At 43.4% G+C, this 22,107-nt stretch overlaps 1 protein-coding gene across 1 annotated transcript; it reads left to right on the top strand.

The window, feature by feature from the left end:
• Positions 1-219: 219 nt before the first annotated feature.
• Positions 220-3,040, top strand: barhl2 (BarH-like homeobox 2). The gene is made up of 3 exons (XM_041936012.1): positions 220-772; positions 1,468-1,693; positions 2,728-3,040. Exons 1-3 carry the CDS (start codon positions 220-222, stop codon positions 3,038-3,040), a joined length of 1,092 nt encoding a protein of 363 aa, XP_041791946.1.
• The last annotated feature ends 19,067 nt before the right edge of the window (positions 3,041-22,107 follow it).

Genomic DNA, 22,107 nt, shown 5'->3' with positions numbered 1-22,107 from the left:
TGCTTTTCCGCATTTCCACTGAATGTAACATCTGGACCGTCCGAGCCGCTCGAAACGTGGATTTTGTTTCTCTCCTGGGTTTATTCCTCAACTCTTGTCTTTTTTTTTTTTAATTTTTCCTCTAACTCTCAGTTCATTTTGCTGACTTTTTCTTCTGATTTGCACCGGAGGAGAAGCATCTCGCGGTTGTTATGAAGGCTTCACCACTCCTTTCTTAATATGGAAGGATCCAGCGGGTCGAGTTTTGGGATAGACACTATTTTATCCAGCGCTTCTAACTCTGGCAACCCCGTGCTCATGAACGGAGATTTTCGGCTCGGCGACAGCAGGACAGCGGATTTCAGGAGCCAGGCGACCCCGTCACCATGCTCGGAGATAGACACTGTGGGAACAGCCCCCTCATCCCCCATCTCGGTCACCATGGAGCACGCCGCCGACCCGCATCTGGTCCAGGACAGCCTTCAGCATCACCACCATCACCACAACCAGCCGCAGAGTTTGCCGCTGTCGCCCCAGCAGCAGCAGCCGCTCGCCGGGGCCGGCTGCGCCCCGAGGACTGCCACCTCCTCGTTTCTAATCAAAGACATTCTGGGCGACAGTAAACCGCTGGCAGCCTGCGCACCTTACAGCACCAGTGTATCCTCACCCCATCACACGCCAAAACCAGAAAGTGCCACGGCTCCGGACGGCTTCAGGCCCAAGCTGGAACAAGACGACAACAGAAGCAAGTTGGACAAAAGAGACGACATTCAGAGTGACATGAAATGCAACGGTAAGAGCTCAGAAATGCTTTCATCCCACCGTGTGGAATAGCCGTGCTTTCCTTTAATAAAGGTGAAAATGCAGATGAATTATAGGCTATAAAAATAGCCAGCAAAAACAGATAGAGACGAGGGATTGAGCCAAAATGATGCAATTAACTGGCTAATAATAATAATAATAATAATAATAATAATAAAACTAAAAATAATGTTTAACTGTCTGATTCTTTGTCTTAGTTCAGCCTCCTTTATTAGTGTAATAGATGTGAAAACAGATGTAAGCCTGGTGATTTTCCCCGCGCGCGGGGCCTCCCTAGTGGGTCAATTAGAGAGATTATTGTTCTTCCTAGAGGGGGGATCATGGAGCACTGAAAAACAGCTACAAATAGAGATGGATTGACATATTGATTTCTCGTTTTCTGAAGGAAAAAAGGATATATATATATATAAAAGTTCAGGTGACAAATACCTGCTTTGCGTCTGTGCCGCACGTGTCAGAGGACAGAACTTTGAGCCAGTATTTGTACGAGTTGGTGAAAGTTTGGCTGGAGGCGCTGAGGCTGGGGACGCTTATTTTGGTTGTGTGTTAGAGCAGCGAAAGGAAGGCTGAATCAAATTTTGGACTGTAAGTGAACGCATTTCAAAGCAGGTCTCGTGGTTCGTGTTGAAGCACTAATCTCACTCCTCCGCCCTGCTCTGTATTCAGGGACTAAAGAAGAAGGGGACCGGGAGATCTCCAGTAGCAGAGACAGTCCGCCGATGCGCACGAAAAAGCCTCGCAAAGCGCGCACAGCCTTTACGGACCACCAGCTGAACCAGCTGGAGAGGAGCTTCGAGCGACAGAAATACCTCAGCGTGCAGGACCGCATGGACCTGGCCGCGGCTCTCAACCTGACCGACACACAAGTCAAGACCTGGTACCAGAACAGACGGTAGGAATCCGCATCATCATCATCAGACATGCAGACGCAACAAACGGCAGAACAGGGTCGCGCTGGCGCACCAGCACAACCTGCAAAACAGTGTTTTTTAGAAGGGGGGGTCCATGGCAGCAGGGCTGAAACCAGCCGGAACCACAGTGGGAGATTTCAGCATTTTTAAAACCCTGTTAACATATAAACAATCACGACTGAAATAAACCCCTGTAGACCCCCATGTCTTCTCTCTGTGGGTCACATTTAGTTATTTTAGTGAAGCTGCTGAATTATTTTATTCACTCATACCCGCAGCGCGTCGGTCTGCGGGTCTGCGGGTCTGCAGGTCTGCAGGCCTGCGCCGCGCCATCACCTCACCTGCACCGCTTCTGACTCACCTGCACGACTTCTATTCCAGCAGATCTGTCGCGCTTTGAGGCCCGGCGAATCTCAGCCTTTCTATTCTAATAAAAACCACAGAGATTTGTTTAAACTGAATTAAACATTTAGACGCCCGTGAGGCTGAAATTACGACCGATTCAAAAAAAAAGTTCTGCTCGTCACGGAAAAAAAACATGACAGATTTTTTTGAAAATATCTGCTTGTTTACATCTTAATTAGACGTATTGCTTACATTGATATATTTCATTCTGGAGGTGTCACACCATATTTTGTCCCCTCGGTGTAATTGCTGAAAATGTCCTTGAGTTTAAAAAAATCCATTTCCAGCCGCAGACCTTCTTTTAAAATCCTGCATTTATTTTATTTTATTTTTTTACATTTCACCTGCGACTCTTCAAAATAAATTCTGATGGGAATATTTATTATAGAGTCTGAATTTATTATTTGTACAAGTGTGAGAAAAACAGACCTGCAGATCAACCTGTCGTGATATTTCTTTTTCTTTTCTTTTTTGCCTAATTAAACCTTAACCATAAATTGGTGCATGTAGTAATTAGGCCTCTGCATGCCAATTAAGGGGGCGTTTGGGGAATTAGCAGAGAGCGAACCGGTTAAATAATTCATCTCCTGTATTTTGATCTGATTTCCAGGACGAAGTGGAAGAGGCAAACGGCGGTGGGATTAGAGCTGCTGGCTGAAGCAGGAAACTACTCGGCCTTACAGAGAATGTTCCCGTCGCCCTATTTCTACCACCCGAGCCTGCTGGGCACCGTGGACAGCACGACGGCGGCCGCGGCGGCCGCGGCCATGTACAGCAGTATGTACCGGACTCCTTCCACGCCGCATCCCAGCCTCCAGAGACCTCTTGTCCCGAGGGTGCTCATTCATGGCCTTGGGCCGGGGGGGCAACCGGCACTAAACCCCCTGTCTAACCCCATGCCCGGCACACCGCATCCGCGATAAAACACGAAATAAGACGAGAAAAGACGATGACCAGAAACCTGGTTGAACACGTGATGTGAGTAACTGCATCGGAACCACATTGCAGGACGTTTTCTTCCCCCCAAAAAGACACATTTAAAGACATTTTACAGAAGTAAAGGAGGTATTTAATATAGGCCCAAATAGCCTAAAGCCAGTCCTAAAGACTTCCTGTCCGGGCCGGGACAGAACACGAGGACTGCTCATGTCTGATTGTTTGTTTGTTTGTCTTTTGTACAAATACACTTACATTAGCAAATAAACTTATAAAGTTTATTAGATGGAGAAGAACGGAATGAATAAAGAAGTAATGATACTAATTGAATTGCAGACGCTTCTATTGAAACATGAGTTCAAATTTCACTTTTTTTCTACAAGCTTTCATAAAAGAAAAAAAAAATCAAAGCTATCAATCAATACGTATAATTGATTATGAACCGGGGATATTTCTCGCGTGTAGCAGCACTTAAATCTCTTTTTTTTAATTATGAAAATGACAGCTATTATGTGGCTTTTATTTTATTAAGATAAATTTAGTACAATAATTGAATGTGTGTCATTTTACCGTAATTAAAGTAAAATAATTCCGTCCATCATTTTTTTAGGATGACCGAATTTTTATCACATAAATGGAACAACGTAAATAATTGGTTATTGGGGCATCTGGTCTTAATTGGATGATTTTTAATTTAGTTTCAAACTAGTGATGGCCGACTGGGGGTCAGTTTCCACGCCTTCATATTTCTGTTTACCAGCTCGTATACATATGGATGCGCAGCAGCTGATTGGTGGTGGGATGAATGGTTTTGATGAGTCGGGTGTACTGGGAATGTGGCCTTGGCTTAGCAGCTGTTCCCTGGGAGCACAGCAGACAATAAGCCTGAATTTCTCAGCGTGAGCGTTCAGGCGCAGGATCCGGACAAGAAGCCTGCAAGAAAAAAAAAAAAACCCGCTGATAATCTGCGCATTCTCAATAACCAACAGCCGTCAGTGAACTTATTTCAGGAAGTTTTGAGGGGAAATAATCTCCAGTGACCTTAATTCACATAGTGCTATTTCTCAGTGTCACACTCATCTTTGCATCATTTGCATTCTTGCGTCAAGCTGCTTTGGCACCTTTCTAAAATCAGATTTTTCCTGTTTTTGCGGTGCGCTGTGACTAAACGATGAACATCTTCAGCGCGTTTCTGCACTGCGGCGCGATGCTGCTTCAGGAGCACAGCTAAACAAACACAGCTCGGCTCTGGAATTAAATGTTATCACAATACTTTGATTTTATTTAGCCTCCTATAAGCGCGCACCCCGGAGAATATGGCGAGGAAGCGTGTCGTGTGAATTAGCGCCGCGGGGCCCGTTTGTTTGGGTTTCTCGTCTTTGAGCCCATTGCTTATTACAGTGAGCCAAATTGACCTTTGCTGGTCTGTAAAAAATGAGGAATGCGTGCAAACCTCCAGCAGCCATGCATATTTTCTTTTACCTTTTATTTTCTTCGGCTATAACATTTTGAAGAGTTTACATGCGCTATTTTTTTTTTTTTTTTTTTTTTTGCTTTTTGTGATGCGATATTTGAATTCCGGTCATATTAGAGAGAAAAACCAACAACACTGCTGCATTTTAATGCTCATTCTGGAATTATGATAATTATAATAATAACAGAAATGAAAAGCGGTCGTGCACAGTCCCTGCACTAAGCGCCAGAAACATGTGACAGCGGTGTCACTTTGCCAGCAGAAGCAGGAAACGCTGGCTTTAGTTTAGCTCTTTCTTAATACTTTGAACACATGTTAATGTAGCCTGTTTAAGCCGTCTGCTTGTCATTCACTGCATGGACACCTCTCTCTGTCATTTGGTGCAGAACAGCCCCGCTGCCTTCACTTTCTGCAGCTCTCTGCGTTTTGGACAGCCACAGCAGAGCCCGTTTAACCAAACTGCCCGGCCGTTCCAGCGTCCACGGCACAATTATTGCGCGCTCCTCATACAGTATGGTTCAGAGTAATTACACTAAATATAATATCCATTCTTATTAAATCTCGGGGTTTCTGGATAGTAGAGCGAAGCCGCATCAGGCTGCAGGGGAGAGCAGGCTGGTGGAGGATAAATCGCTCCCTTCTTGGCCTTGCAAGCAGTTGGGAATGATTGCGAAAGAAGCTCTGGCCTATATCGCCAATGTTGAAAAATATTAGCCTACCATATTGACCCTACAGCTTCTGCCCATTACTGCAGTACACTGCCGACTGCAGTACACCCCTCCCACCCGCACTCTGCGGGTGGGAGGGGTGGGGGTGTCGGCGGTTGTGCGGGCTGTTCCAATTCATTAATAATAGCCTAAGCCATACAGCAGCACTGAATTAATAGGCTGCTACCGCCTCGTGCTACCTGGTAATTTTTGGGCGTTGCTATAATCAGATTTTGCGCGTTATTTTTTTTGTTGTAATTCCACAAATGTAGCTGAAAAAGAAAGCAGCTTTCAGTCAGTTTAAACTGGGCCACAGTGAGTCTGAGTGGAACTGGCAGCATGAGGCGCACTGACATGTTCTGCATCGGTTAAGGACCCGGTCAATGGTAGTATGAGTGTATTATTATTATTTTTATTATTACTATTATTACACTGCTATTTTAATTCACAAGGATTTAAATATGTTTAAATATATAAAAGTCAAAATGCGAGAATTTTTTTGGCTGCTAAAATATAAACAGGTGAAATATTTTACAAAACTGCCCTGACAGAGCAAAACATTAGATTTTATTATTATTAATATTAATATTATTTGGGCTACAGCTGCCTGTTAATTCACTGTGAGGCCAAACGGAGTTTTGTGGAAGATGAGCAATACTTGAGAAAACACAATGACTGGTGGAAAAAGGGCAGCAGACTTGAATAAAGAGGATTAGGCCTTTCTTTTACATGGCGCATATTATCCAGAACAGATGGGCTTCAGAGAGTCGTTTTCGTCTTCTTCTTGCCTCGAGGAACCTTGTTGGGCACTTTAATTGCCACTTTTTCCAACTGATGTAATGGTGGGATATCTTTTTCATTACAATAATGAGGTAACACTTGCTCTCCTTGGCCTCTCATTATCACATCTCCTACATCACTCACTAAACACAAATTTAACCCCACCCCCTTCCCCCCCAAAAAAATCTTGGCTCTAAGTTCTCCCATACATCTTGTACACTGTTATCAGCAGCTGCTGTCTACCGTCCCCCTGCCTGACTGTGTGCTGATGCGTTGCAGCTCCTTTTCATTAAGAGCCTGCAGGAGAATTTAAAGCTCTGCATGAAAACACTTTGGCCAGCAGCGCTTACAAGGCCGATCACATTTTAAAATAGTAACTGGGAGCTTCTGTTGGAAAAATGCATCACATGGACATACTGGGGGTGAGGTGCTGTGTACACATGCATGCATCAAGTTAGTGTATGGACTGATCACAGTCCAAAACACATAAAAACAAACCTAAGAGAAAGTAGACTGAGATGGTCGGCCTTGATATTTTCTGGGCGGCACTTCTTTCATTATTTTCCCATTCATCAGCACTCTTTGGGAAAAAAAAAACTGAGAGTGTGCTTCCAATTTTCCAAAATTTAAAGCCTAAACTCTAAGTGTTAGCCTCTAGCTGCAAGATGATGCTAAGAGGTGCAGTCTGCTCTGCAGCTTTGAAATGATGGTTAGCAATAAATAGGCTACACATTGTAATCTCATGGTGTCATCCACATAGCATCTGTGCGTGAGACCTCTTCAATTGATTTAATAGAAGAAGAAAAAAACTGTAACAGAAGGGAAAGCCCCCTTTCTTTTAGCATTAATTAGCATTAATTTTAATGTAAATGATAAAACATTTACAGGTATGATGCACATGGAGGCTTTATGGAGCACAAGAAGCATATTTTTAAGACTTATTTTACCTGAACATTATACATGTTAAACATTTAACTGTTTATATGTTTTTTTTATATTTAAGTTATTAACACTTAACTCATTATTATTTCCTCTTTGTCCACTACATGCTTTGTATACACGACATTAACTGAAGTTTCATTTTCAACTTACTACTATTACGATTTTGTAACTCTGGGATGTCAGAAAATCCATGGACTGCTGGGTCTCATCCACAAGTTATTTTGTTATCTAAGATGCTTAAAGTGCACCGAGGTCAGGACTCTGCAACCGAGAGGCATAAAAATGACCATCAAAGAGTGTCAGTTGATGTGTGTGGAGTTGCCATCCTCTCTGACCTGGCAACATGTTACCTCTAGTCCCTCTGTGCTGATATAACAAATGAGGGCCAGGAAGTATCTGTGATAAAAAAAAAAAAAAAGTGCTTTAGAGCTTTTCCTAACTAAAAATGCTCCTAAAGTTTGGTTGCAAGAGCAGTGAGTACCCAGCGAACAGACTTGTTGACACGGAGGCTGTAAGCCATCCACTCGTCATCTCACAAACACCCACCTCACGGCTGAGCCGAGACTAGCACGGACATCTGCAACAGTCCCGCTGAATGATGCCGTATAGCTGCGACATATCATAGTTTAAATGGCCTCATCATTTCAGCAAATCCAGCCAGTTTCCCTCTCTCTTTTTGTCAAGTGACAGGACAGCTGATGGCAGAGAAGCTCCGCTACCTTTCAAGTTTCAACCAGGCGCCGTCACACGCGACCGCACAACCAGGAAGAAAAAAAGTCTGTCAGCAGTGATGTCAAAAGCTTCAATTTTTACAGAGCAATTAGGGGTTTCATCACAGCGGAGTGATGTCAGGATTCATTACGGCTCAGCAACAGCTAATTGCTTCAAGGTTAAAGTAACAGATCTGACGGCATTATATTTTAAGTGACAGACTCAAATTCTGGTGGTGTTTCACAGAGCACAGCGCTGACATTAAGGGAGTGCGCTCAGGAGGATGGCGGCTGGGAAGCAATTGAAATTACTGCACATTAGGACTGTGATTGGTTGGAGTAGCAGCAACTCTCTTAGGAACACACTGTACACTGTGGTGTTTGGGTCTTCCTCTGGAAGGGGAAACAAAGGACAACGTGATGTCCTTTGCAAACATCATTTCAAGCACTCCATTCTTGAATTGTCTATCGACCCTCATGGGTGTAAAGTATTGACCCGGTGTGTGAAACCGATGGAATATCTAATTGTGTTGGAGCTGTGCACGTGTCTCAACAGCTCAGCAACTTTAGCTGTGCGTCGCTTCGCTGAGGTTTGCAGCGGTTCCCAACCTGTTTTGCTCGTGACCCTTTACAATGAAGCAGAATCTCTCGGTGACCGCTTTACATAGGTTTATTAATTTGTTCATTAATTGAAAAATTAACGCCATAGCAATTTAAAAGATGGAAGCGAGGATTAAAGTAAATAAACAGAATTAAGCACATGTAAGGTTCCCGGTTAGGAACCCAGGTTGATAATGCTAACGTGCTAGCATTGAGTGGCCTATTTACACATCAATTAGACATGGAGAAGCATTAGCATTCATTCAGAGGGCAATCTAATGGCAAATCTAATGTTCACTTTCATTTTAGCCCTTGTTTTTGGTCTCCACCAACTTCTGAATGAAAAATATCTGCCTCTGTAGATGCTAACTGCCAGCAGCTAGCTGCTAACTTTTTCTGGTCATTTGCTCATCGGCCACTTGGTGCTATTTTAAAGATTTTTCATTTAAAACACCTGCCGGCTGTCGGCGCCACGACGCCCCGAGAGCGATGAGGCCAACTGACGATCAAAACGACGAGCTAAAAGTCGCTGCAGAAACGCAGCAGAAGTGAGAGGAACCGCAGTAATGTTCTGTGGATTTATCATCGCAAGTTAGCCCTTTCACATACAGGCAGTCATGTGATCCACTGCTAATGAACAACATCGATTATGGCCGCTTTATGGCAACAGCGAGCATAAGCAGCAGAGTGTTCGGCTTCCGTCTGGGCTAAGCCAGCACCCTTGTATTTAGACCTTTTCATATCTTAATGACCCAATTTAAGAGAGAAATCGAATGTATTTGAGCAGAATGAATTATAGATTGTTGCATCCATGCCAGAGAGCCGGTGGAGTCGTCTCTTCCAAATGAGCAGTTGTTTACCCTTGGCTTTTTTCCTCCTCTTAAAGTAGAATACCTGATCCTTTGAACTGATTGTTTGTTTAACCGCTGCTGGGAATCAAGAATCCCCGAGGTCTGAGTAAGTGTTGATCTAAGGTTGGATTTGAAATAGCCTAATGAGGAACTCTTTGGATAATTAGTGATAGCTGGAATGCTTGTGGATAATTTGAGTGCTTCACCACCCTGCATGAGCAAGATGACGGGGAGGAGGGCGGATGATGAAAGATCGGGGTTAATGAAAATTAGCATGTCAAGTTAGCCTCTACCTCTGTGCTTTTTTCCCCCTTTTCTTCCTCTATCTTTTGTTCTTCTTAAGATGCGTTATTGTTGATGTAATGGAACAATTAGCGGTGTGCTTCATTGCAGGGATGAGGTGCTGCTGGGGAGGGCCGCTGCTGCTGGAACTGCAACTAACGCTGCGGTAATTAGAGCCAGGGAGGTGTCTAGTGGTGAGGTCCAGCAGGAAATGAGGAGGTGGCACTGGGCCTATGGGGAGAGAAAGGCTGTCCCCCTTCTGTGCCCACTCAGTAGTCTGTGGGAGACCACAAACAAGAGCTGTGCCCAGTTCAGACAATCATACAAGTTTGGACTGGTCTGGGCTAAACCACCAGTAATTCAGCTTTTGATGGTTTTCACGGTTGATCCGTCGTGTATGTGTGTGATTGTGTGTGTAAAGACACACAGCCAGGACAGACCTTTATGTCTTTTAGAAGAGTTTGTTGTTTTGTTGTCGTGATTCAAGCAAACACCACATCTGTCAAAGGCCAACAGTGTTTTCTGTGGAATCAGTCCAAAACCACAGAGCGATGAAAAACGCTCTCTTCTGTGATTTGATGACCACGTCAATAACAATCAAGTTCACGTTGTAACGATAAATAATCTGTGCAGAAGCAGCAGAAAACCTCTTGTCTAAACAGAACCGGGGCTGGATCTGATTTCGCAGCGCGGCAAAGCGAGGCTGGCGTTGTTAGCCTCATTTCCATCACATTGTTTTTGTTTTGAATCGCGAGAATAAGCGGCGAGCGCTTCCTGCAGGTCGTGTTGTGGCGCAGTTAATTACATTTTTAAATTAAGGCTGTCTCCAGAAGAGTGACATTGAGAGCAACCCTGGGTGTGAAGAGAAGGACTGATAGGAGTTTACGAGTACCTGCGATGTGCAAGCACAGACCTGCCGAGTGGTGAAATGTGATTAGGAGCTTGTGCTAAGCGCTGTCTGGCCCTCGCGCCACTTCACCGCTGCAGACTTCGGGCCAGAATGCGAGCCGATTGGTGTTTCTAGTTGTTTCACATGTGTCATCTTCCGCGAGAGTACGACTGGATTTTTAACACGTGCATATGCAGACATATGTCAGTATCTCGTACGCAGAAAGTGGTGAGAAACACGGAGACGCGCGTGTGCATAAACAACTGGAATTGCTAAAAGTGTTGCTAAATGGATCAGGAAGGATGAGATCGCCAAGGGAGTCAGATGGTGCATTGAAACTATTGTTGTGTTTTCCACTGGCAGTTGGAAATAAACAGAGCTTTTCCAGGGACAAAACTGGTCTTTCTCTGCATTAACTATGGCTATGGGCTTTTTATAAGGTTATTTTCCCCATAGCCACACAAAGCAGCTACCCCCCTAGTTGAAGCGATTTGCTGTTCACAATGCCTCAGCTTAACCAGCTAGGTCAGGTCAAGTTGACTCAGACAATAGGGACTTTAGTGTCTCACCCACAGCACAGAGTGTCGTAGAAACAAAGCAGCTCACTGCAAGTGGAGCAAACATTTCATAAAGTCGTGGCCTCAGTCTATAAATGTCCCGTCTAATCTGCCAGTTCTCATCAAGCGGACCTTTTGTCCATCTTCAGACTTTGTTAAAAAAATAAATCAATATTTGGCAAAAATCTTGCACCACGTTGCCTCCTCATGCCAGATTCCTGACGTGATTTGGATGCACGTCAGTACAGAAAATGTATTTTCAAGTTCAGTTTGCTGCTGTTTATGTTCGTGTATGCAGAAGACTCGGGTCTTATTACAGCACGCTTTGCCCTGAGAAGGCTTGAATACAATAACAGTGAAATTCCAACTATACATGATGGCATCTCATTCGATCATATTGTTGCTCTACACAATTTTGTCTGCTTGAAAAATCTGCTTAATATTGTGATCACTGATTTCAACCATAGCGCCCAGTCCTACGACGAAGAGCTGAAAAAATTAGTCGATTAATCAAATAGCAATTAATAGTTGGCAGTTTCGACCATTAATTAAATGTGACTCAGTATGTTTTTATGAGCTTGAGCTTTTAGAATGTGATTATTGTGGCTTTCTTCATCTTCTGTGATAGCAAACTGAATATGTTTGGGTTTTAGATGCTTTTCAGAGAAAACATTTGAATGTATCAGCTTGGACTCAAACTGTGATGGGAATTATTTACTATTATCTGTCAATTTAGAGCCCAAAAAATCAATTAAGCAAGAAAGATAAATCAATAATGAAAGAAGATGAATGTCAGGAGCTTTCAGAACCTACACGGACAGAAATGATGTTTTTATTGTATGACCTTTGGGTGTTTCTGCACATACAGATGTAATATCATGAGAGGCTGCCGCTCACTGTCACTGATCCACTCCTCTGCAATGACTGGGGGGGAGGCCCAATTACAAACAAACATATGTGCAATGATAGGGAGATAATTGCATGTGTGTTCACAATATCCACTAAGACCCAGCAGCTAATTCCACTCCACTCAGCTGCAGTATGAAAAATACACTTCAGCTTCCTCATTGGAGCCCCAACACACTGCAAAGCCAGCCTCAAGTTACCATCACAATATACAGTCGCTCTGATATGAGGAATATAAGAAGTCTTACGACCATGTCTGAGTGCACGTATTCAAAGAAGACTCGGTGAATGTATCACAGCCTGCATACGTTGTCCATACTTTATGGATGTGCACATCAACACCTACGGGAATTCATATACAAGGGTCTCCCAGCAGCATGCACAATGGCTGCATATAGCAGGAGACGAACATCTGATTTGTCACATTTGAAACGCTAATGTTTAAACCAAAAGGAAGAGCACACAGTAATGTGTTCATTCATCTGCATAAACACCACCTGTCCCGGCACAGACAACTCCTCAAGCAGCGAAAGTTTAGCGGCAGCCTGCGCGCGAGCCAATCAGCGGGGGCCCAGCTGTGGTTTCACGAACCCGTAGCGTTTTCAAGTGTCAGAAAGCGCTCTGAGTACTGTTGGTGGTGCTAGAGAGAGAAGACTTTCATTTCATGTCATCCGCCAGCGAGACGAATAGGCGACACGGTAACAAAAAGAAAACAGGGTGTGCTATCACGATTGACATCTAAAGGTAATTTATGCTGGCCCTTTATTTACTCACGCAGCTCCCGTATACACACTGAGCGTTGTTCTTGAAGGCTAATTTGGAGCATATTTGGCATATTGCAGGCCCTCTCTCCTTAAGAATTTCCATCATTTGTCTCAGGCATGAGCAACGTGTTATCAAAATCCAGAACAGCATTGATCACCTCGCCTTTTTTTTTTTTTTTTTTTTTTATCGTTATCATCCCTGGAACAGCTCCTTAGTGCCAAAGCTTTTGTTTGTTTTTTCCTCTTGTTTTTTTCTACACTGATACTAGAACAATACTGTCAGTTTCTGTCTTGACTCCTTTCCCAAAGTGGAATGTGGCATGTTCCTCAAATCGTATCTGTAATGAAAAGGAAAGCTTGCCTCACATGACACCTCTTCAGCTGCGAGGGAGGGACAAAGCTTGTAGTTTGTTTTGATGGTTAAAGAGGGGATGGCATCTGGCATCGTAATTATTTGAATAAATTACGGCGGAGCGCTGATAAATGAAACCGAAGTGCTGTCAGATCTTGATCACATTCTGTTCTTTTTTTTTTTTTGTGATTCTTTTAGAAATACAACCACAATTCTCAGAAGCCTGTTTTTTAATTATGTGTCATCTGCTCCCTTTCACTGCAATATTTCCTCTTATTTAATTATTTGCAATTCAATTATCCATTGCTTTTGATAAACGTAACTCAACGCGTGGAAATCTTTCTTCTTTTACTCGAGGTTAGATATTTTTTTTGTCTCGCTCTCTCTCTTTCCACAACTGTAGTTTAGGTAATGGTCACTTCTTTCAAGTAGTCCACTTTCAAGAGAAGCTTTTAAAGGTAGAATTGTGGGCAAGTCGACCGTCACCACCAAAATCATATGACTGATCCGCAGGGAAGAAAGGGCCAATTAGAGATCATTTGGCAAAGAAGCTTTCGATGGCTTTCACTCTCGTCTTATTTGGTCTTTTGTTGACCTCTGCTGAGAGCAAAGGCGGATTCTCTGACGGCCGGGAGAGGGGCCGCCGCCGCGCTGCTCTTTCATCTAGCATTGTGAGAGCACAAGTGCCCGTGTGCGCCAGCCACTTTAATCAACTTAATGCAACTGATACTGCCTGTTGTTGTGAGCGCCCGGTCCAAATTCAAAGAGGCCCACAGATGGACGATGCTGTGGAGGCTTTCCGTGGACCTCTGTGGCCAACAAGTGCTGTGCGGGTTAGAGGTGGAGGCACGGGGAAGATGGGGGTCATGGGACATGCAGACAACACTCAGACAGCCTGTCTGCAAGGGCATGCTGGTTCCTCTCTCCTTTCCTTCCATATCCACGTCTTTACAAGGGCTACACAGCACATCTGATATGAAATGTGGGTGATGGACCTTTGTTTAGTTCAAAGGTTCATACCTCTTTATTCCTAAGTCCCTTTGTGGAGCCTTGGGCCTTGAAATATGTATAACTGTCCTTTTCATTCCAGCCATCTGAGGGGGAAATCAAAGCCAGAAGTTTCTGTGAGAATCAGTTTGAAATGGAGTGTCCACACAGTGTCATCATTTCTTAACCTGCTGCCTGGCACGGAGCCCTCCATGACCTCCAAAACACGAACATCCACTGCAGGCTCAGCGATCACAACGGAAATATCAGAATACATCATCGTGTGTTTCAAATGTGTGAATGTTTTCAGGTGAAGCAGGAGCAGACGGGCTGCTTCAGTCTTTAGCTATCATAGTTTTGCCAGCTTTCATATTAACCTGAAGCTTCATCGCATGTTGAAACTGTCATTCTTGTTACATGGAGTCAAATCAGACAACACAAACATAACTCGCCTTTCTTCAGATTGTCCTGCACTAGCTGCATGTCGTTAATTTCAAATTGTTCATTAAGTAAGTGTTTGAGGCTGCCACCTGCATTATGTCCAGTGTAAACATGATGGTAGCAAATGCTCTTCTGCTTGGTGATGAGATTAGAGTCGGTAAATCGCATCAGCAGTGGTGTGTACAGGTTGTTATGATGAGATGATGCACTGTCAGCCTGGTGCTGACTGGCTGATTCACAGTCTTTGGGTTTTTTTTGCATAAATACCAGTTAAGAAAAAATCAGCTAGCATCGTAGTCGACACTAACTAAGGCCCATGCAGCTAAATTAAGCTTTTAAATGTGTTTTCAGTATAATAGAAGCACGCAGCTGGAGATGTTAGCTACTGCTATCGAACTGGACAAACAGAAGATATTTTCATGGAGACAATTAGCTTGAAACCAGCTTTGAACTCCAGATTAAAGCCAGAGTTTGACTGTTCTTCACACGGCTCACAGCAACCTGACACGACTGGTTCGAGAAACAACTGAATTTATTTCTGGAAGGAGGAAACAGGGGGGGGGATTATGGTTGTGTTTGTAAAATTCTAACCTTTAATTTAAAATGACTTTTATGAGACGAGGCGTTCGCTGTAACCTGAGAGGAAAATCTCGGCACAAAAACGCGCCGACGCCGTTTCGTTGTCTTCGGCTCACTGGCTCACCTCCGTGTAAAATGGAGAAGGAAATCAATGAAGCTGCATGTGACAAGTGATTCATCACTGTTAATCCATGAGAGAAAGACAAAACCTTAATGCGTGTTAGATAACGTGATCACGGGGTGAACAGCTGAGAAATTGTGCCACTTAATAAAATCATTAGAGTCCATTTAAAACAGCCTCTCTGGGGAAAACCGACGGTAGAAAATGGGAATTGTCCGATGATACCTGCGTCTATTGTCCGCTGCATGTAGGAGATTTAATTGAGTGGTGCAGAAGCCTGACTAAAGGACAGAGAGATACACACAGCCCTCCAAGGCATGACATTGTTTTTGACTTGGCAAAGTGCTGAGCTCAACAGCAGACCACTAACAAGGAGACGATCACCCCTGAAGGAAGGATGCGTACACAGAATGGCAGGAGGACTCTTCTTTAAAGGGAAAGTGGTGAGCACTCACTGTCCAATGCTCCTGTGGTTGGTTCCTCAGTCATAACAAAGGTAAACCGGACGGCGGTTTCCATCCCCTCCGTTTCCCCGACGTCGTTTCATATTTGCACTGCGGTTCAGCACCGACGTCGACATTAAGATTTCTCTTGAATATCAATAATTTAGCTTTTGCTTGGAGTTCATTTTCAAAGCACTCAGTCAGATGAAGAAATGTATCAGCTTGCTTTTATCTAACACTGAGAACAGACCAATCTAAGGCTGTTATTTCTCTGCTTTGTTGTCTGAATTGGAGCGTTGATCCCCGAGACACAGTTGAGGTTTTGTTTTTATCTTTGGATTAAGGAAGCATAGGTCTTTTTTAGATTGGGGAGTGCTCTCGCAGGGGTCAAATAACAGATTAATAGGTCCAGTAATGAGCTCCCTGGAGTGTCCAAGTCTCTTCGACTTCCCCAACCTCCATTATGTCCTTTCATGATGGATGGCTGCAAACATCATTCACACATCTCAAAGAAAAATGACGAGGATGCCATTTGTGTGAAGGAGAAACATCAGCTGTAGTGATATATTGTTCTGGTGTGATGTTCTCTTTTGTATCTTTGTTTGTCATCCATGCTAAACTGTCACCGCTGTCTCCTTTTGTTTGGTCTCCCCACAGCAACGGGGATGTTAACACGCCACGCTGGGCTTCTTGAAGGTGCTTAAAGGAACTCGGGTTTTAGATCTGGCGAATTCGTCTGCTTTGATCCAATCACGCCCTTGATGCTCAGACCACACACTCGAAAATATGAATGACGAGACGAGACACCGAGGCTGCCCATTCTCGTTTCACAACAAGCCACTTACTGCTAAATCAGCACAAATCAGTCAGAGACAGTCGGAGGCAGTCGGGCCTACACGATACGGTGACACATCCATTTCAAACACAGCACTGATGACCTGAACGCACTTTTTACACTACGGAAACTAAACTCAAAGGGCACATTTTTGAACTTTGAAAGAGTAATTATTGCAACAGATTTATTTGTCTTTGGTTTGAGATTATGTTGGTTTTATGTTGCGATTCTGCAAAACGATGCATGTTTTTACATCCAAAGCTGCCATTTTTATGCTTTCTACAACTTAAAGTACAAAAGTACCACCATCAACATACGCATACTTACAGGTCCATTGTGTGGGATTATTAGGAATTTATTGGCAGAAATGGAATAAAATATTTATAATTATATTCTTATTAGGATAGAATCACCTGAAGACTTGTTGTGTTTTACACTGAGCCCTTTACACATGGAGCAGGTCCCACATGGACCCTAACCCTTCCTTTGAGTCCACCATGTTGCACTGCCATGTTTCTGCAGCAGCCCAGAAAGGCTTTTTGCCTTTTTACGTTGATGTGAAGGCCACTGTAGGTTCTGCTACGTGCTTGGAAACTAGAAACATGGCAGCGCAACATGAAACTCAATGGAAGAGGAAGTTCTGAGATGAGGTCTTCTTTGTTTGCAATCTGCAACCACACCGTGACATGATCTGAAATCCTCCACACTCTAACAGCACTCATTATGCAACAATGGCTCATTTTAGAAAGATCCGTATTACTGGTCTATAATTAGTTATGCATTAATCAATAATGTTGCAGCTGGTAAAGGTACTGTAGTTTATTTTCCAGCTACTTTGTATACTGCAGTGCTGGTTAGCTTGATCTACAACAATATATCATGATTTATTTATGTATTATTTATTTATAATTTTTATGAACTTTCTGAATTTGCAAAATAACAAGTAACTAAAGCTGCCAAATAAATGTGAAATTAAACATAATATTTCTCTCTGAAATGAAGAGCAGCAGAAATGGAGAGGATCCATTTTTATTACAACTGAGTCATTTGCCAAACATCAGACATTAGGTTAGAAAAGTGTTAATGAAGAGTGTTAATGTGCCCAGAGCGTTATCTAACATTCGACAGATCCATTCTTTATTTGGATATAGATCCTATTAACAATTTAATAATATCAAAACTCTATGTATATGCCCACTCCTAAAATTTGTTTAAGGTTAGATGAAATTCATGGTTGTGGCAAATAAATTATGAAAGTAGGGACGGTTTCAGCCAACTAAAAGTCTGGACTTCCACATGAAAGCTGGATTCCACCTGACTACATGTTGGACGACTGTCTTCATTGGCTCTCGATGTAAATTGTGGTGCGTAAGCGTTCAGTTCAGATGTAACTCGTAAGGACGCTGGGCTGTGTGATCGCTGCAAAGACTCGTTCCGGAGATCATACTCATTAATTTGGGCCATTATCAGACGGATAAATTGGCATAAAATTTACAGTTACACTTTGACATCAAAATGAATCTGGAAATGTTATTTTTATCTTCTGCGATGCTGAGACATCGTTCATTAAGCCTGCTGGAAGGTGGAAATGTTGCAGGGAAACCAGAGTTTCACACCTACTAGCTAAATCCCAATTTCTAGTCAGCCTGCTCTCATTGCAAAAGCTTTGATGAGCAGCGAGGAATGTTAAAAATCCTTGCGTGTGTCAGCCTTGTCATCTCGTGGCTGGTTAAGAAGTGTCGGGAGCGGAGCATAATCAGCTGCCAGTGCTCTCCCCGGTCAGATATCTCTGTCCACCATCATTAACTGACCTTACACGTGTAGAGAATAACCACAGGGGGAGGACAGACAGTGCAGCAGTCACAGGAGACAGATCTCGGGAGGTGATTACTTTATGCTACACCATGGAGCGATGCTAATGACCTCTGTGATCTTGCATTAATGGCCTTTGCTGTCACATTATCATGTGGCAGAGGTGTATGAAGAGGTCCTCACCTTTAATCAGAAAAAGCTGTGCTAATACTCGGAATGGGGTTAGATAATTAGGACGTGTGGGGACGAGCAACTTTAATGTATTCACCTACAATACAGTCAGAAGCTGTTTGCAAACGATACGGTTAGGAGCACAGATTTGGCAATTTTGTTTTTATGTGATTTGATATGCTTGTAGTAAGCAGAAATATATACAATCAATAGTTAGATGATAAGATCAATATCAATCTCATATCTGTGTATTAAGTAGAGCGCAGAGCTGGAGTCATGGCACTGTTAGCCTAGCTGTGCGTAAAGTGTAGAAATACGCCTTTACAAGCAGTATCTCGACCTTTAAATAAACAGAAATATATGAAAAGGACAGTTCGAGGTTTTCGGGGAAGTTACTTGATGAAATGGTTGATGAACCTACAGTGAGGCTGCAGAGACCAAAACCTGTGCTCGCATACAGGCGACGTCTGACAGGCCGCTACGCTGTGCGAGGCGAGGGTCGCGAGACAGGCCGAGAAGTCTCACAGCGTCTAGGGGTGAGCTACTTTCCGTTAGCCACGCTAGCTCGTCAACTTGCATGCACAACTAAAAATCCACAGCAAGTTTTTCAGTCAACCTGTTGCGTGTTTATTATGAAAGAAACAACCTAAATGAAGACGCGCAGAGTCGAGCTCACTCCAGAATATGATGAAACATTTCATGAATATTGCTGCAAACGCGACCTCCAGTTAATCACATTTCCACATTATGGATTCCTTCAATAAAAGTCGCTTTCCAGTTTCTGCCTCTCTCCCTCTCAGTTTGTTTCTGTGTCTTTAATGTGTTCGTCTGTCGCCCGGCAGCAGACTTCCAGCAGCTCTGTTCACAGTGTCTGTGTGGAGAATCATCAGCTGATGAAGGCGACACAGCTATGATCACTGCAGAACAAAGACACTTCCAACGTCAGTCATCGCTTCTGACTAGAATGTGTTCCTGTAGCATTTTTAATAAGAACTCTTTACAACATTGTCTTACCCTGAGCCGGTGCGGTCGATTAAATAACACTAACAACAGCTTGTCGGCATATATATAAATATGGTAGCACTTTAGCTTACCAGTGCTTCTTTGGCCACCCCCATCTGTGGCTCACAGATAGCATTCGGCTGTAGCTGGAGATTCTGAAAAAATGTTGGACATTAGTCATCTTAAAAATTGCATCACGCGGGTCATTTAACGTTTTGGACAAGAAGGAAAGGACAAACTCAGGAGACCCACGTCGTCGTGGTAGCAATAAACGTGGTTAAGTTGTGAAATGCTGGCAGGCTTCATGCTAAGCTAGGTTAACTACATCCCGACTCTCAAAAATGAGATTAATCTAATTCTGAAAGAAACCAAATGAGCATATTCAGCAAAATGTTTGACTATTTAGCGACATTAAATCAGAGAACATACATCTTTCAGGGCAGAATGGAGGATTTTTGTGCTTTTTTTTTGGTAGATTTTCAGATTAAAATGAAATGGATATTCAAGCAAGAAGAGTGTGTGCTGTGCAAAAAGAAATAACGACTTGCAGTGCCTCAGTGGAGGAGTCTTTCACTCCAAATTCAGCATCAGTTTCTATTACAGCCTCAATGCATCTCATACAGAGAAGCAAAGCTTTATGTATCCTAGGACCCAATTTCAGAGTGAAAAGAGCTGATTGACTCAGGGGCCCGACCAATGTTTTTTTCTTTCAATGAGCCTCGGCCAGAGTGAATGCAAATCAAGGTAGGTGTATTAACGGACATCTCTCTCACTGTATGAGACGGGGACTTAGCGTCATGCTAAATTGTTTGTCTTGTGCTCCGGGTTGATCTCTTCATTATATGGCTCTTGGAGGATTACTCCGGGATTTGGGCGATCCCTCTGACTCATAATGAAAACAACGCTGAGGTGTATATATTGAAGTGGCATACGGGGAGATGAAATGGAGGGCGACGATATTAAATCGCTTTTAAAGCCACATACACCTATTATCTATTTTTGTTAATATGACGTTTAATGTGGTGTCTGTGATTGAGATTCATAAAATTCCTGCTGACTTTTTGAAGCCGGATTTGGTTTAACGGTTTTTCTCACAACTTCCCGGCACTTGGGTTTATGCTGCCTGTTATTTTGTCTGTTGGGGCTCACCACTCTTGTGTCAAGTGGGGGCCGCAGCTCGTGTGTTTGGGTCGCCCCACCAATACTGATGTCAACACGCTTGTGTCCCCTCTGTGCAGAACCAGACCCTGGAGGCAAATGTGCTCATTCGCAAGGTCGAGTGGACGAGGCCGCTCGGGCTCATGCTCGTAATGTACAGAACATACGAGAAATGCTCACATCGTGTTTGTGTCGCTCGCTTCTTGAACTGCTTCAGCCGGCTTGTGTTTGCTTCAAACCCGCGATTTGGAATATGTTTTGGCTCATTTTCTAGTGTAATTCGTGTGCTTAAATGGGCTAAAAGCTCTGGGAATCTTTAGTTTTTACTTGCCCAGCCAAGCAGAGGACGTGCACAGCTCCTCGGTCTATTTCTCCATAGCAGACAGCGGTTAAATGGCTGCCGTGTGATTCCTGCATCTTCAGCAGACCCAGGCCTGAAGGAAGAGTGTCGTCTTTGAATTCGCTGCAGAGACACAGAGCTCTGGCCCCTTTCTCCTCTCAACTTCCCCCTTGAAGTTTTTTTTTTCTTGTAGCTGAAAAGAGAGCAGGATTGTGCTTTAAAAAAAAAAAAAAAAAAAAAAACGAGGGGGTTTTTAATCTGGGGAATGAGTGCTTTGCCATGCAGCCCAGCTCTAGAGAGAGTGCCAAGCAGGGCCGGGCAGTGTATTAATATTTAAATTCCAGTCCAGATAATCAATAGAAGGGGGTACTTCTGTGCGCTGTTACCCTCAGATGGGAAACGATAATAGGGAGAAAACCTGCTGATTAGCCTCCTTAGAAGCTCTCTTCTCTGTGTAGTGCTCAATACTTTAGGAGTGATTATAACCTATTGAGGCAGAAAACCTGATCGAATATAACCCCTTTTGAATTCCTTGTTCCCTCAATAGTGTGTCAAAAAGAGCATTCAGCGGTTCGTGTTGCAAAATCAGCGCCTGTCTGAGTTATTCTCATTTCTTCTTTGCATATGGTGCGCACGAAAAATTTCAGGCTGCCTTTATGTCACAACATAATGCTTTAATATGGGTGCCACTGCCATAACAGGCACCAATAGGGAACTTATATTTTATTCTTCTTTTCAGTGTACATAAAAAATCCCAGCTTAGTCCTTTTTGTCTTTTGAATGCTTTGAACTCCTTTCAGCCTTTAGGGGGACTTTTTGTGCTGTGGACTGTGGTGTGCATTCACTGTAAAGGCACTCAATACCGCAATAAGACCACAAGCAAAACTGAGTGTCTTAAGCGGGACCACACATCTAAGGCATTTGCATAATTTAAGGAGGGGGGAAAAAAAAGAAAAAGAAAAGGCAAAAAACCAACCCTCTTCATTTAAGATGAGAATCGAGGCAACGCATACCTCTCTCGACCTATCGGGTTACTGCATGTTTTGGTCAAAATGGCCCGACAACAGCCGAAACACAAAGTCTTAGAATTTAGGCCTTTCAGGGCGAGATTCGTCTTTTTGTGAAGTTAGTGGTTCGAGCCACTTTACCGTCTTCTCATAACTCCGTGTGTCTGAAAATCTGAATGTTCAAGAGAGGTCGGGATTTTTCGCCATTGTCCTCACTTAGTTAAAGCATCAGAGATAAAGAAAAGGGTGCGTGGGGAGGAGGGGGGTGCCAGTGCTTTTCCTGAGGATAATATCTCGTTTGAAGGGCCAGCAGAAAGAAAAGCAGAAGGAGTTGAAGTAGTGCT

The sequence above is a fragment of the Chelmon rostratus genome, chromosome 4 (genome assembly GCF_017976325.1).
Source record: "Chelmon rostratus isolate fCheRos1 chromosome 4, fCheRos1.pri, whole genome shotgun sequence".
Taxonomy (NCBI): Eukaryota; Metazoa; Chordata; class Actinopteri; order Chaetodontiformes; family Chaetodontidae; genus Chelmon; species Chelmon rostratus.
The sequence above is the reverse complement of the archived record's forward strand: the minus strand, read 5'-3'. Positions and strand labels throughout refer to the sequence as shown.

Excerpts from the sequence above, each read along its gene's own strand:
- barhl2 (XM_041936012.1), top strand. The coding sequence starts at position 220 with ATGGAAGGATCCAGCGGGTCGAGTTTTGGGATAGACACTATTTTATCC. Across the intron at positions 773-1,467 it reads GAGTGACATGAAATGCAACG|GGACTAAAGAAGAAGGGGAC; the intron begins GTAAGAGCTCAG and ends CTCTGTATTCAG. Across the intron at positions 1,694-2,727 it reads ACCTGGTACCAGAACAGACG|GACGAAGTGGAAGAGGCAAA; the intron begins GTAGGAATCCGC and ends TCTGATTTCCAG.